The 14,537-nt window shown below is 49.4% G+C and overlaps 1 protein-coding gene across 6 annotated transcripts in view; it reads left to right on the top strand.

Moving 5' to 3' along the window:
- SARDH (sarcosine dehydrogenase) overlaps positions 1 to 14,537 on the top strand; it is a 69,432-nt gene that overhangs the window by 3,890 nt on the left and 51,005 nt on the right. For 5 of the 6 annotated variants that reach the window (XR_010068771.1, XM_063316036.1, XM_063316037.1 and 2 more), the window contains 4 exons: positions 4,410 to 4,734; positions 6,358 to 6,536; positions 7,288 to 7,467; positions 10,237 to 10,360. Coding sequence is in view for 5 of the 6 variants with exons in the window: in XM_063316036.1 (XP_063172106.1) it covers positions 4,410 to 4,734; positions 6,358 to 6,536; positions 7,288 to 7,467; positions 10,237 to 10,360 (808 nt within the window). In the remaining variant the exon portion in view is untranslated. Of the gene's footprint in view, positions 1 to 4,409; positions 4,735 to 4,797; positions 6,249 to 6,357; positions 6,537 to 7,287; positions 7,468 to 10,236; positions 10,361 to 14,537 lie in introns of those variants that run through there. The other variant, XM_063316038.1, reaches the window with a different exon arrangement.

Genomic DNA, 14,537 nt, shown 5'->3' with positions numbered 1-14,537 from the left:
ACCAATCCACCACCAATCTGCCTCTGGAAGCCCCTCCCCCATTCAGTCACATCCACTAGCACTCAATTCCCCTCGGCACCATCTTGAAAAACATGCATGGTTCCCCTCTTGCCTTGTGCATACACACATTAGACCTTTTTCTTGCACAAATGTAGGACTTCACATTTGGTCCTGTTCAAATTCATCTTGCTGGTTTCTGCCCATTCCAGATTGTCAAGGTCCTCCTGAATCTAAGGGGTTTGTGTCTCTCCATCATTATATATTCTATGGATTTGATAATCATATATTCTAACCTCTTATCCGAGTCATTCATGAAATCTGTTGAGCAGCACAGGCCCTCGAATGGAACCCTGGGGCATCCCCCTTGGCACTTCCTCCATGATGCACAGATACTAAGATGCACTTATTGAATGTGAATGTTCAACCTGCTCTGTATCCATCTAATGGTAATCCAGCCCACATTTTCTCTACTAGAAATGGGAGACTTGATCAAATGCTTTGCTGGAATCAGGGTACATTGCGTCCACCTCTTTTCTTCCTTTTGAAGATAAGAAAAACATTTGCCCTTCTCTGTGCCCATCTTCCCAGATTTTTCAGAGATCATAGAAAGCGGCTCTGATGTAGCAAGGCTCCTTCAAGACTCTTGGTCCTGAGACTTAGTCATGGTAGCGGTGCCCCAGTGTGCCCCCAGTGGCCAGCTGGTGGCATTCAGGAACCTCCTAGGGATAGGAGCCAAAATGCAGCCAGTGGTTGTGGTTCTGAAGGGAGTAGCCAGCCAGCAGGATGAACAGCCGCTGATAGCCGGGTGTCATGTCTCCTTTGCCTTCCTCTGCTCCAGGCAAAAAAGGCTCAGGTGTCACAGCCTTTCCTTACAGGGGAATTCTTCTGCCCCCCACCCCGCAATCCTTTGGTTGCCCTGCTTAGAAAATGCTCTAAATATTCTAAATTTGAACATTTTCTAATTCTGCACTATCCCTCTTAAGGTGCAGGGACTGAAAGTACCCTCAGCCGTCCAAGCATGGTCTCACCATCCCTCTGCAAGGGCATGAATATGTTGGCAGTTCTACTTCAGTCGGCTTCCTAATGGCTCTGAGCATGGGATTCCCCTTTTTGCGGCAGATGCTTTACCTTCTGGGATGGCATTTTCACCAAGTTCTTCACTGTGACCCCAAAATCCCTTTCCCGGTCAGGACCTGCGATTTCAGATCCCTTCAGGTATAGGCAGGTCTGGATTATTTTGCTGTCTTGAGACTGAAACCCACATCCTTTTGGAGCTCCTTATAATCTCTTCCTTGATTTTATCACCCTCAATGGTTTGGTGTCATCAGCAAGCAGGGACCCATCTCCAGATCATGTATTTACAGGCTGGCAAGCAGTGGCCACAACACTGATTCCTGCTTGACCCCACTTTTCACCGATATGAGATTTGCCCACTTACTTGTACTCTGTTTTTTTAACCAGTTGCCAATCTATGGGCTTTTGCCAATGCTGGGTTAAGTGGGCAGAAAATTCTCCTTGAGTGGGCAGAAAATTCTCCAGCGTGAGCTCTCCCACCCCTGTTGCCGATAATCAACCTGTCTCAGTTCCGCCTTGGCTGTCCCTGATTTTGAGTGGCCAGTTTCACAGCCAGCAGAGAAGTGTCCACCCATCACAGCACTGAAGCAGAAAAGAGGCGTATCTGGCTGCAGAATTCTGTAGCCTTCCAACGTGGCAGTGACTGGAGTGCTGATCTAACATCACCTTCTAGAACTAGAGGTTCTTGTAAGTAGAGAATATCTTCTGAGATCTTGGATGTTGACATCTCCACTGGGCAGTGTTTCAATATACTCCTTCCATTGTCTCTGATCTCCTTTGAATCAGCCCCTGTCTGCCCACTGGCATCCTTTAGCACACCAATTTGAGGTTGGAGCCTCCTTCAGAGATCTGTTGAAAGACTTCATCTGGTTTTCCGTGTCTGTTTCCATCCTCAAAGTCTTCACTGCTTCTTGTTTCCTCTCACAGTTCTCTGAGACTCTTCGTTAAGTTCCTTTCTGAGATTTTTGTCTTTCTTGGCTTCTCGGCAATTTCCACAGTTTGTTCTGACATCCAGTTCACTTTCTTCTCTTTCTTCATTTTTGGCAGTCTCTTTTCACATTCATCTTTAACAACTTTTAAGTTCATTCCATAATTCCTCTGGTTCTCTTATCAATGAGGTTCAGGACTTCAAAGCGATTCTTGATGGTCTCCTTGGAAATGGTGGGTGTCTGCTCAAGATCATATTGTGGAAACTCGTTGGCTTTCTTCTTCTGCTTTAGCTTAACTTGGAGCCTGCACACAAGCAGTTCACGATCTGCTCCTCAGTCAGCACCCGGCCATGTCCTTGATGCTATAAGTGAGCTCCTCCACCTCCTTTTAGCAGTGATATAGCATAATAGAGTAATATAGTTATAGAGGCACAATTTTGGTTGTTTGAAGACAGTGTTAGCTATGAAGAAATAATTAGACTGGCAGAAATTGGTAAGTCGGTCTCCAAAAACAAAAAAGTAAAGATGGCAGAATAACAAACCCAGACAGGAAGAAAGAAAACGAAGAAAAGGGGGCTTCAGTCACTCCCCCAAGGTCTTCAGGCCTCTTCAAAACACCAGCAGGGTGGGGTGCATTCGAACCTCGGGAACAGCCTTTCTCAACTTGGTGACCCTGGAAGAACCCTTGAAATATTTTTCAAGCCTTGGGGAACTCCTGCCCATTCAGGCTCAAAGATAGGCCAGAAGTTACGAAATAATTATATACGTTTCATGGGTAGGCCTGTCTATATGCATCAACAGTGTTCTTAAACTAAAAATAAAGAATGAAACTTACCTCTTTAACATGAAGTTGCCTGGATTTGAATATGAACACACACACACACACACACACACACACACACACACACACACACACATATATATATATATATATATATATATATATATATATATATATATAAAATCGTGATCTCCCAGGGAACCCCTAATGACCTCTCGTGGAACCCTAGGGTGCCAGAGAACCCTGGCTGAGAAACACCCTTGGGAGGAACCTCATTCTGGACAGCAGGTGCTGCTACAGAGAAGGCACACTTCTGGAGTCCCAATAGATGACATTTCTTAATCGAAGGAACCTGGAGCCAGATCAGATTGGCTGAGCAGATACTATATTTCCAGCTTCGGCATTCCAGTCTCCAATCACAAGCAGCACAACTTGCTTGCATGTTCTGTCAATTTCAAATTGATCATAAAACTCATCAACCTCCTCTCCTGCCTCAGTGGTTGGAGCATAAACTTGAATGATCATCATATTAAGTGTTGTTCATGAAGTCTAATTGATATTATTTGGTCAATGATTACATTGTAGCCCAGTACTGTTCTTCCTAACTATGGAAGCAACACTGCTCCTTTTTTGTGTTTCACGTCCTGAGTAATAAACAGTGTGATCTTCTGACTGAAAGTGTCCAATCTCAGTCCATCTCAATTTGCTGATGTCTGAGACGTCAATTTGTAGTCGATTCATTTCATCTTTCACTGTGTTGAGCTTTCTGTATTCATGTTTCTTATGTTCCATATTCCTATGGTAATTCTGTCTTTGCAGCTTCAGATTTTCTTTTCCTGTATGGCAACATCAGCAACTGATGTCTAGCCATGTCAAAAACAATGTCCGAAAGATCCTCAGATCTTCCTCGGTAGGGTGATGAGTGCCATTCGGCCTGAGGGGCCCACCGTCCAGCATTATATCCTCAACCGTTTTATAGTTTTCTTGGTAAAAATGCAGGAGTAGTTTTTAATTACACATGCACACAAAATGGTTCCACAAGTTTGGATGACACCATTTCTCTGTCAGTTAAATTGTGCTCTGAGGAATGTGCCTTTCTGTCTAGGTTTGAATAAGCAGTGTAAAAATCTGGACTGCATGTACAAGTGTTTATGTCTAATTTCCTATTTTTATGTAATGTAATGTTTAATCATGACCAAAAAGAAGTCTACATTACATTATTGGCATATATAAGTAAGAGTAATTTTGATTAGTATATTAAAAATGTGTGTTCTTTTACTTTTTTTCCTTTCTTTTTCATTTTTGCATATAAAAAATGCAAAAGTCCCCTTTTGGGAGAGATGGGCGGTGATAGAAATTTGAAGAATAAATTAAAAAGTGAGTTGTTCACCCATATTGTTTGAGGAGCATCCCAAGTTTCAGAAGATGCTGTGGCACCATTTTTGGATCAGAGACGGCTGTGCGTCCTTGCATGGGCACACTGGATGCCCCTCTCTTCTTCTCCTCTTGCTTTGTGCTGCTCTGGCTGTTTCTGCCCCAGCTGAGGCTTTGGGTGGCTTGCATCGTTCTTTGTCCTCTGGGATTGCGGGTGGCTGCGTGGCATCAATGTCTTCCTCTCTCTCCAGATGGCCATGGCCCACCTGAGGCGGGTGTTCCAAGCAGCAGCAGCTCTCCAACCCCCTTCCTCTGGACGAAGGCTCCGGTTCCTCAGTAGTGGTGCTGGCCTGACCACAGAGAAGAATGTCCCATATCAGAAGACGCTGAAGGAAGAGGGCCACTCCCCCCATCAAGGGCCCACGAAGCCCCTCCCTGCCTCGGCAGACGTGGTTGTGGTGGGTGGAGGTAGCCTTGGATGCCAAACTGTCTACCACCTTGCCAAGATGGGCATGACCAATGTGGTCTTGCTTGAAAGGGATCGTTTGACCTCAGGGACCACCTGGCATACTGCAGGTAAAGCAGGGGGCTCCTGGTGGGAGGGGGAAGGGACCTCTTTGGGTGTTTGTGTTGGTGGTCATTGAGGCATGTTCACCATCACTCATGTAATCCAGGTCAGGATGGGGTCAGGAAGCAGGCTTCCCTTCTCAGCAGTTGTCGGATCTTCAGGCTGAAATGTATTCCTTAAAATGAACAAGCTGGTGGCTCATCCCTACAGGTGCTGCCTTTGATGTGGCATCTATGTAAAGATGAATGCAGTTTATAAAATTGCCAGGCCAGGCCAGGCCCTTGGAGTCCAGAATGTTCCCATCGTTATCAGAAATAATGCCACTGGCTAGCACAACGCTGACCTTGTGGTCTCCTCCCAGAACAGGCTCCTAGGCAGACTGCCACCGGTGTTCTCAATGAGAATGTTTAGTAAAAATATTAAATTACTCATTTAAAAATACTATTCTTGTTAAGTATTATGAAATCCATTCCAAAAGGAAACACATATCATAAAGTATAGCCTTTTCAAAAATTGATAAATTACACATTTCCTGAACACAGTCCTTGATGTCCGGAGCATTCTCAATATCATTCTTTTAGCTATTCCCCATTCCCTGGATAACCAAAGTTCCTCTGAAACAGTCAGATTCCACAATTTGGGGATATAAATCAAAATAATATTTGCATTTTTAAGGTTCTTAACATCCATAAATCTGTTTACATGTGATACAGTTTTATTCCACAATGAAACCAGTTACAGACAGGACCAGATCATAGCGTATCCGCAACTTAACAGAGTAAACGCTGAGTTTAAACTTCAGTGTGAATCCACAAAATTGCTGATCATCTCTGTGTTCCAGCTGGAGACAGTCATGGCCAATTCAGGAGGGCCTCTTGGCTCCAGAGGATGGAAGTCTGAGTGAAAGTGACCCTTCTTGCTGCTGCAGCAATGGGTGGGCTGCGGGGTGGTCTTCTCTCTCTTCCCTCACAGGAGGAGGACCACTGAGTGCCCCCTCCCCCATCAGCCTCTTCTTTCCTAGCTGGACATTTGAGTGGCTCTGACTGTCATGGGACTGAGGCCTCTCAAGTTTCCTCTGGACCCCCTTTTCCTTCCGGGTCATCTCCTTTTAGGGTGTACGTCTGAGGGCAGGCCCTGTCGGGAAGCTCTTGTTCTGTGAGCTGCTTTTCTTGGCTGAAGAGTGGGATGAATGTGCTTAAAATAAATAAATACAGAGGACCTGGGAGTTCAGAGGATTCTTATGAACTGGCTGTCAAAGAGCACCCAAATGTCAACGTGTTCAAATAAAACTTTGCTGGAAAATCCGATGGTTAAATCTTCTGTTCAAAACGCGATGGCCAGTGTGGAACCCTTGGAGATGGTGCTTTGACCACAACCTTGTTCCTGCCTGGTCTGAGAAATGGAAGCAGAGCGGCTTGGCAGAAGCTGCCTCCTGATGCCTCCCTTAGCCCTGGGGAGCAAGAGATGGAGGGGGCCCTCGTGAGTTGGGTCCCTGATCCGGGGAGACACGCCTCCTCTCTTGGTGCGTGGGACTCCCGGCCCTGCCCTCTTGGCCCCTGGGGACTCCGGATGGGCTGCTTGGCCCCAGCTGCAGGCCCTCACAGCCTGTGTTTTCCTTCCCTTCCTCCCAGGCCTCTTGTGGCAGTTGCGCCCGAGTGATGTGGAGGTGGAGCTCCTGGCTCACACCCGTAACGTGGTCAGCTGGGAGCTGGAGGAAGAGACAGGCCTCCACACGGGGTGGATCCAAAACGGAGGGCTCTTCATTGCTTCCAACAAGCAAAGATTGGATGAATACAAAAGGCTCATGTCAGTAAGTAGGAAGCCCCTCCCCCCCAGCTTGAGTGTGGGTAGCCTCTCTCTGGTCTGGTCCTTCCTGGGGAGTTCGCCCGAGAGGTCCATCTTCCTTGCTCACGCTTGTCCTTCCTTCAAAGCTCTTAGTGGCTTCGCCCCATCTGTTCACGCTGCTTTTCTGATTCTTGCCAGCTCTCTGCACCTGGCCCTCTTAAGTAAATTCCCACGGACATAGAGACGGGTGCGCTCTCCGTCATCAAGTCCTGCCTTCCAAGCTCAGCTTTTGTATGGTGTTCAGGCCACCAGCTCACCTCTCAGTTACATGGACTGCACGTCTCTATCATGGAGATTCAAGGAAGCTAATGGGATTCAGGAACCGCTGGGCTAACTAGGAGGATTCCACTTCTGAAGGAGCACAGGCCCAGCAAGGGATGGGGCAGGGCTGGTTGAACCAGGAGGGGCCAGAACTGTGGTTACAGAAGGGGAGTAGTGCAATTCCAATAGCCTTCTCTTAGTAGGAATCAGACTTACCAGGTAGACCAGTAAGACCAGTAAGAAAAGAACTCCCAAGACTGGGATAACTTTGCCGGCAGCCGGTAATCAGCACGTCCGCCTATGCACCATCTGAATGGACTTTTTCCTGAACTGCTTTGTACCAGGCAAAGCCTCCTTAGCTCTCCAGCCTGTTTATTGTGGGTTCTTTCAGTGTTACTTTTGGAAGCTGCCCTGGAAATTGTACCAGCTGCTAACAGGTGGCTTTTCTTTTGCAGCTGGGTAAAGTTTTTGGCATTGAATCGTATGTCCTGTCTCCGGGGGAAACCAAAGACCTTTACCCCTTGATGAATGTGGAAGACCTCTATGGCACCCTCTATGTCCCCGGGGACGGCACAATGGATCCTGCTGGGACCTGCACGTGCCTTGCTCGGGCAGCCAGCAGCCGAGGGGCTCTGGTAGGATCCTTGATTTATTGAAACATATAAAATGGTCTTAGAACAAATAGTGGAGATAAATTCACTTAAAAGCTTCTCAGCTACCACCAGTGAGATCGACTGACATCCTTAGGGAGAGAATCTGCCATCGTGGTGCAACCAAGAGACAGTTCTGTTCTGCCTTGTGGCCAACCTGACCTCATGGTGGGACATCCCATAGGGCCCCTCCCGTGTACCTAAACTGCAGGCATGTGTGTATGCATCCTTCAGACTCTTTGTAGGAAATGCTAGAACCTTGAACTACTGACAGGGACCTTATTACCTAGCTAGCAAAAATCTGGACAAGCACCAGATGGTAGCAAAGATAGACGCCCCCCGCCCCCTGGGGTCATTCCAGTTTCTCCAGCACAGATTCGATAGCCTGGAGCTTACACAGGGCCTTGCTCTAGACACTATTGAAGTAGAACCAGATCTGCCAGTAACGACCACTCTTAGTGCCCAGGACAAAAACGAAGCTGCACTTCCAAGAGATTCATGTGCTCTGCAAGGACTGGCTTCACAGACAACCCCCGTTCCACCTCACCTGTGTTTTGACTTGCTGCTGCTTGGCCTTTCTGTACCTTTTGGAAGATCTGCTGATGAAGACGTCTACAGAACTAGTTGCTTGCGTGGTGGATCTGCTTTTTCCCCGTAGAATGGCATAGTCTCTCGATTTTGTTATACCAGTAGGAGTTACTGGTTTATAAACAGATCATATAAATGTGAGATGCCTGAGAATGTAATATGAACTCCTTTCTGTTATGTATAACAGCGGAGATGTACAGGGGTTGAGTCAGTGCAAGAGGAGAGCCATGTTAGTCTATGGTGGCAAAAAATCAGAAGGAATCTCGTAGCACCTTTTCCAACTACAAGTAGTCCTCGAGTTACAACTGCAATTGGGACCAGGGTTGCTGTTGCTGAGCAATGTGGTTGTAAAGCATGACATCACTTGACCGCATCGCTTAGTGACAGCAATCCAGGCAGTGAGTGAGCAAAGAAAGGCCGGGGTGGTGGTGGTGGGGAGACTTGTGACCTTCCCTACTGGCTTCCCATTGACTTTGCTCGGGGGAAGCAGGCAGGGAAGATTGCAAATGGTGATCACGTGACTGTGGGATGCTGCAGCGGCTGGAACATGACTGGGAACAAGGCCTCCTGGTCCAGGAATAGGTGCGGTTGGCACACAAGTTGAATCTGTGCAAAGGCCACCCTAGCCATGGCTGCCACCTGCTCCTTGAGTCCAGGAAAACCCCCAAATTGTGAACCAGCTGTGTTTGGGGGAATGCAACCCCATCAAGAGTCACAGATAACAAATCACCAGACCTTGGGGGTGGGGGGCAAAGCCTCTCTGTCTTGCTGGGGTTGAGTTGGAGCCAGTCCCTCCCCATCCCTGCCCTACAACAGTATCACCTGCCTGACCAGGGGTAGAAATACAGTATATAGCTGGATATTATCAGGGTATTGATGATACCTCATCCTGTGTCATCGAATGACCTCACCCAGCAGTTTCATGCGGATTTTAAAGAGGAGTGGCAAGAAATTTGATCCCAGAGGCACTCTACACCACAGGGGCCTTTGGGCTAGACCTTTACTCCCCATCAACACCGACTGGAACTGGCCATGGAGAAGCCACTGCAAAACAGTGCCTCCCTCTCCCAGTCCCATGGTCAGTGCGATTGAAAATCACCGAAAAATCCAAGGGGGCCAGGAAAGTTGCAGCACCTCCATCCTAAGCCCTCCAGAGGTCATTCACAAGTGCAGTCAATGCTGTCTTGAATGGTAATCTGGCTTGAACTCTGATGGAAAAGGGTCCAGATAATCCACTTCCTTCAGGGTGCCCTGAAGCCAAAAGCTGCCCACCTTCTCCACAACCTTCCCTAAAGGTTGGAGATTGGATGAAAGATGTTCAGCACAGGCAGGTCCAAGGATGGCCTCTTGAGAAGGGGGCACCACGGTGCCTCCTTCGAGGTGGGTAGTTACCACCCTGTCTCACAGAGAGGTATTAACCACCACTTGGATCCAACCACCTGTCACCTGCTGGGAGGCCATGGGTCCAGCACACAGGTGGCTGAGCTCACAGCCACATGGGCCTTGTCTACTTCTTCAGGATCGACCAACTCAAACTCCTTCTAGGTAGCCGGGCTCAGATATGTCTCAGTCATCTCCAAAGGACCTGCCCAGCCAGAGTCCAACTCTAAGTGAAGTCAAGCGAGTTTGACGGATGCTGAGAATATTTCTCACAAGGCCCTGCAGGAGCTCCCCAGCTCCTCCTTACCCAGGAGGGACCTGATCACCTGAAACCTGCCAGCTGCCTGCAGATGCAATAAGAGCAGTGAAGTAAGTTTGCTTTGCCGGCCTTATTGCCACAGGCAAGTTTAACAAAGGCTCTTACCTGTGCTTGATCGGATTTGCTCCTTGCCTTTCACCAGCGGTGCGCCAGTCGTCTCTTGGGCCACTTCATCTCTTGGAGCTCCTCAGTAAACCATGGTGCTCTGTGAGATCTGCAACCACAGAGGGTCCACATGGATGTGATCTGGTTCAAGGGCCCTGTCATGAGCTCATTCCAAGCTGTGACAAGGGTCTCTGCCAAACCATGTGCCAGATCTTCGGGAAAAAACCAAGTTCCCTCTGAAACCACACAGGGTCCATAATTGAACAGGAGCTACCTGGTTCCTTGGTTTTGAAATTGACTCCAGACCTTTTGCTCAAATATGAGAAGGGCTGTTTATGGACCTTTTCCTCTTGTTTTTCTAGATCATTGAAAACTGCCCTGTGACTGGTATTGAAGTTAGGACAGATGACTTTGGAGTCCCGCAGGTGGCAGCTGTGCTGACAAAATGGGGAGCGATCCAGACGCCCTGTGTGGTAAACTGCTGTGGTAAGAAAGGCTCCCACTTTGCCTCCCCTGAAAGAACTATTGGCACTCCTACAGTCTGAATACAGGTTTTAATCCATTCAGAGCAGTGATAAGTAGGGTTCCATGGCAGGAGAAGGTAATGGGAAAAGGACCTCAGGATGGCTGAGAGTTCCTAAACTTTATTTTACTTTATTTTACTTTATTTTACTTTATTTTACTTTATTTTACTTTATTTTACTTTACTTTACTTTACTTTACTTTACTTTACTTTACTTTTTACTTTATTTTACTATCAAGGATTAATCTCACCTTGGGGAGTGCGGGGTGGGGGAGATGATGTTCCACAGGGCTGGTGCAACAGCAGAAAAGGCCCATCTCTAGGTCCCACCAGATGAAATTCTTTTGCAGACAGGACCCACAGCATACCTCTTCTGCTGCAGTGCAACCCCATCCTGTACCCAAGATAGTATAGTCTCTGAACTGGAGGGCCCCAAAACTCACAGCTACTCAGCCTTGCCAGGGTTCAGCTGAAGCCTGTTGTTCCCCATCCAGGCCCCCACAGCCTCAAGGCACCAGGATAGGACATTAGCATTACTTAATTTGCTAGGGGCAGAGAGGGATAGTTGGTACTGATGATACCTCACCCCATGTGATGGATGATCTCACCCAGCAGCTTCATGTAGATGTTGAATAGGAGTGGGGAGAGTACCAAACGCTGCAGAACCTCACAAAGTAGGGGCTGAGGGCAGGATTTCTCCTCTCCAATCACCACTGACTGGAATTGACCTCGTAGAAATGAGGAAAACCAGCACAGTACAATGCTGCCCACAATACAATACAATACAACACCGCCCTTCTGGAGCTGATCCAGAAGGATACCATGATTGATGGTATTGAAGGCTGCTGAAAGGTCAAGCAGAGCAAGGATGGATGCACAACTTCCATCCTGCTCCCCAAAGATCATCCAAAAGCATGACCAATGCCGTTTCTGTCCCATACCTAGGTCTGAATTCTGACTGAAAGGGGTCCAGATAATCTGCTCCATCCAGAGTCCTCTGAAGCTGCTGTGTGACCACCTTCTCAATCACTTTCCCCAAAAAGGGGAGGTTGGAGACAGAACAAAAGTTGTCCAGTATGGCAGGATCCAGCAATGGTTTCTTGAGGAGGGGGTGGACCAGCACACCCTTAAGGGGTGGAGGAACAACCCCCTTACTCAAAGAAGAATTCACCGGAACTAGAACCCACCCACATGATATCCCCCTGGCAGCTTTAATTAACCAGGAGGGGCACGGAACTAAAGAGCAGGTGGCTGAGCTCACAGTTCTAAGCACCCTGTCCACTTCCTCAGGCCCAACAGATTCAAACCACTCCCAGATAACGGCAAGACTCTGCCCCAGGCATCTCCACTGGACCTGCAAAAAAGCTGGCATCCAGCTGAGAATGAATTTGAGAAACTTTGTCCAACAGATGCTGTGCAGTTTTCCACATGGTCCTATAGGGGGATCTCCGAGACCCGTCTACCCAAGAGGACACATGTCATCCAAAACAAGGCTGCGGGGTGGCTATCTGCGGATACAATAAGTGCAGAGAAGTATTGCCACTTCGCTGCCCTTACTCCCGCGAGGTAGGCCTTGATAGCGCCTCTAACACATGCTCGGTCCAGTTCATCCCTTGTTGAGTGCCAGTGACGCTCTAGACGCCTCTTCGCCTGTTTCGTCTCCCCCGGTTCTTCCATGAACCAGGGAGAGTGACAGGCTCCGTGAGAGGGGAGAGGCTGCATAGGTGCAACCTGAGCCAAGGCCTTGGCAGCCCTCTGTCACGTGACGTGATACTAAAAGTCAGTAGCAAAGATTTCCAACAAGAAGAAGATTGAAGATAGAAGATGGCAATGTAGTTACACAGAACTTGTCATCACAAAGATCTGAAGACAAAAAGGGGCACGTACAGTGTAGGAGGTGGAAAGAGGGACAGGTCAGCAAGGAAGAATATGGATAGAAAGCCTGGAACAGGGTATCAAGAACGCAAAAGCCCAGGATAAGTTGAGGATAGCAAGGGATGCTAAGTATAGTAAAAGGAGGGTTGCGATGCTGTTGTACGTGGTTTCCAGGAAGAGGCCGAAACAGGTGGGGATACATAAGTTACAGCGCTTTTTCCTTCTCATTCTGTTTGCAGGTATCAGCCAAGTCTCCTCAGAGCAGCGGGCATTTTCACTTTTCCAGCTTCAGCAGTGCTAATTAGTTTGCATTCTTTTGTGGGATAGTTGCCCCCCTTCTCTAACCAAGCAAAGAACTTTACATTTTGGTCTAGTGGTGAAGGCTCTGGGCTGGAAACCAGGAGGCTGTGAGTTCTAGTCCCGCCTGAGGCATGAGAGGAGGCTGGGTGCCCTTGGGCCAGTCCCTCTCTCTCAGCCCAAGAGCCAATCAGGTGTGGTAGGAGAGTTCTAGTCCCGCCTGAGGCATGAGAGCCGGCTGGGTGCCCTTGGGCCAGTCCCTCTCTCAGCCCAAGAGCCAATCAGGTGTGGTAGGAGAGTTCTAGTCCCGCCTGAGGCATGAGAGCCAGCTGGGTGACCTTGGGCCAGTCCCTCTCTCTCAGCCCAAGAGCCAATCAGGTGTGGTAGGAGAGTTCTAGTCCCGCCTGAGGCATGAGAGCCGGCTGGGTGCCCTTGGGCCAGTCCCTCTCTCAGCCCAAGAGCCAATCAGGTGTGGTAGGAGAGTTCCAGTCCCGCCTTAGGCATGAGAGCTGGCTGGGTGCCCTTGGGCCAGTCCCTCTCTCTCAGCCCAAGAGCCAATCAGGTGTGGTAGGAGAGTTCCAGTCCCGCCTTAGGCATGAGAGCCAGCTGGGTGACCTTGGGCCAGTCCCTCTCTCTCAGCCCAAGAGCCAATCAGGTGTGGTAGGAGAGTTCTAGTCCCGCCTTAGGCATGAGAGCCGGCTGGGTGACCTTGGGCCAGTCCCTCTCTCTCAGCCCAAGAGCCAATCAGGTGTGGTAGGAGAGTTCCAGTCCCGCCTGAGGCATGAGAGCCGGCTGGGTGCCCTTGGGCCAGTCCCTCTCTCAGCCCAAGAGCCAATCAGGTGTGGTAGGAGAGTTCTAGTCCCGCCTGAGGCATGAGAGCCGGCTGGGTGCCCTTGGGCCAGTCCCTCTCTCAGCCCAAGAGCCAATCAGGTGTGGTAGGAGAGTTCCAGTCCCGCCTTAGGCATGAGAGCCGGCTGGGTGCCCTTGGGCCAGTCCCTCTCTCTCAGCCCAAGAGCCAATCAGATGTGGTAGGAGAGTTCCAGTCCCGCCTTAGGCATGAGAGCCAGCTGGATGACCTTGGGCCAGTCCCTCTCTCTCAGCCCAAGAGCCAATCAGGTGTGGTAGGAGAGTTCTAGTCCCGCCTTAGGCATGAGAGCCGGCTGGGTGCCCTTGGGCCAGTCCCTCTCTCTCAGCCCAAGAGCCAATCAGGTGTGGTAGGAGAGTTCCAGTCCCGCCTTAGGCATGAGAGCCGGCTGGGTGCCCTTGGGCCAGTCCCTCTCTCTCAGCCCAAGAGCCAATCAGGTGTGGTAGGAGAGTTCTAGTCCCGCCTGAGGCATGAGAGCCGGCTGGGTGCCCTTGGGCCAGTCCCTCTCTCAGCCCAAGAGCCAATCAGGTGTGGTAGGAGAGTTCTAGTCCCGCCTGAGGCATGAGAGCCGGCTGGGTGCCCTTGGGCCAGTCCCTCTCTCAGCCCAAGAGCCAATCAGGTGTGGTAGGAGAGTTCCAGTCCCGCCTGAGGCATGAGAGCCGGCTGGGTGCCCTTGGGCCAGTCCCTCTCTCAGCCCAAGAGCCAATCAGGTGTGGTAGGAGAGTTCCAGTCCCGCCTTAGGCATGAGAGCCGGCTGGGTGCCCTTGGGCCAGTCCCTCTCTCTCAGCCCAAGAGCCAATCAGGTGTGGTAGGAGAGTTCCAGTCCCGCCTTAGGCATGAGAGCCAGCTGGGTGACCTTGGGCCAGTCCCTCTCTCTCAGCCCAAGAGCCAATCAGGTGTGGTAGGAGAGTTCTAGTCCCGCCTTAGGCATGAGAGCCGGCTGGGTGCCCTTGGGCCAGTCCCTCCCTCTCAGCCCAACTCGCCTCACAGGGTTGCTGTTGTGGGGAAAAGAGAGGAGGAGGGAGAATTAGGGATATTCCCTGCCTTGAGGTATTTATAAAAAATAATTAAGGCGGGATAAAAAATAAAATAAAATAAATTAA

Source organism: Candoia aspera, chromosome 16 (genome assembly GCF_035149785.1).
Source record: "Candoia aspera isolate rCanAsp1 chromosome 16, rCanAsp1.hap2, whole genome shotgun sequence".
In the NCBI taxonomy this organism is placed as follows: domain Eukaryota; kingdom Metazoa; phylum Chordata; class Lepidosauria; order Squamata; family Boidae; genus Candoia; species Candoia aspera.
This window is presented reverse-complemented; position numbering and strand designations above follow the sequence as displayed.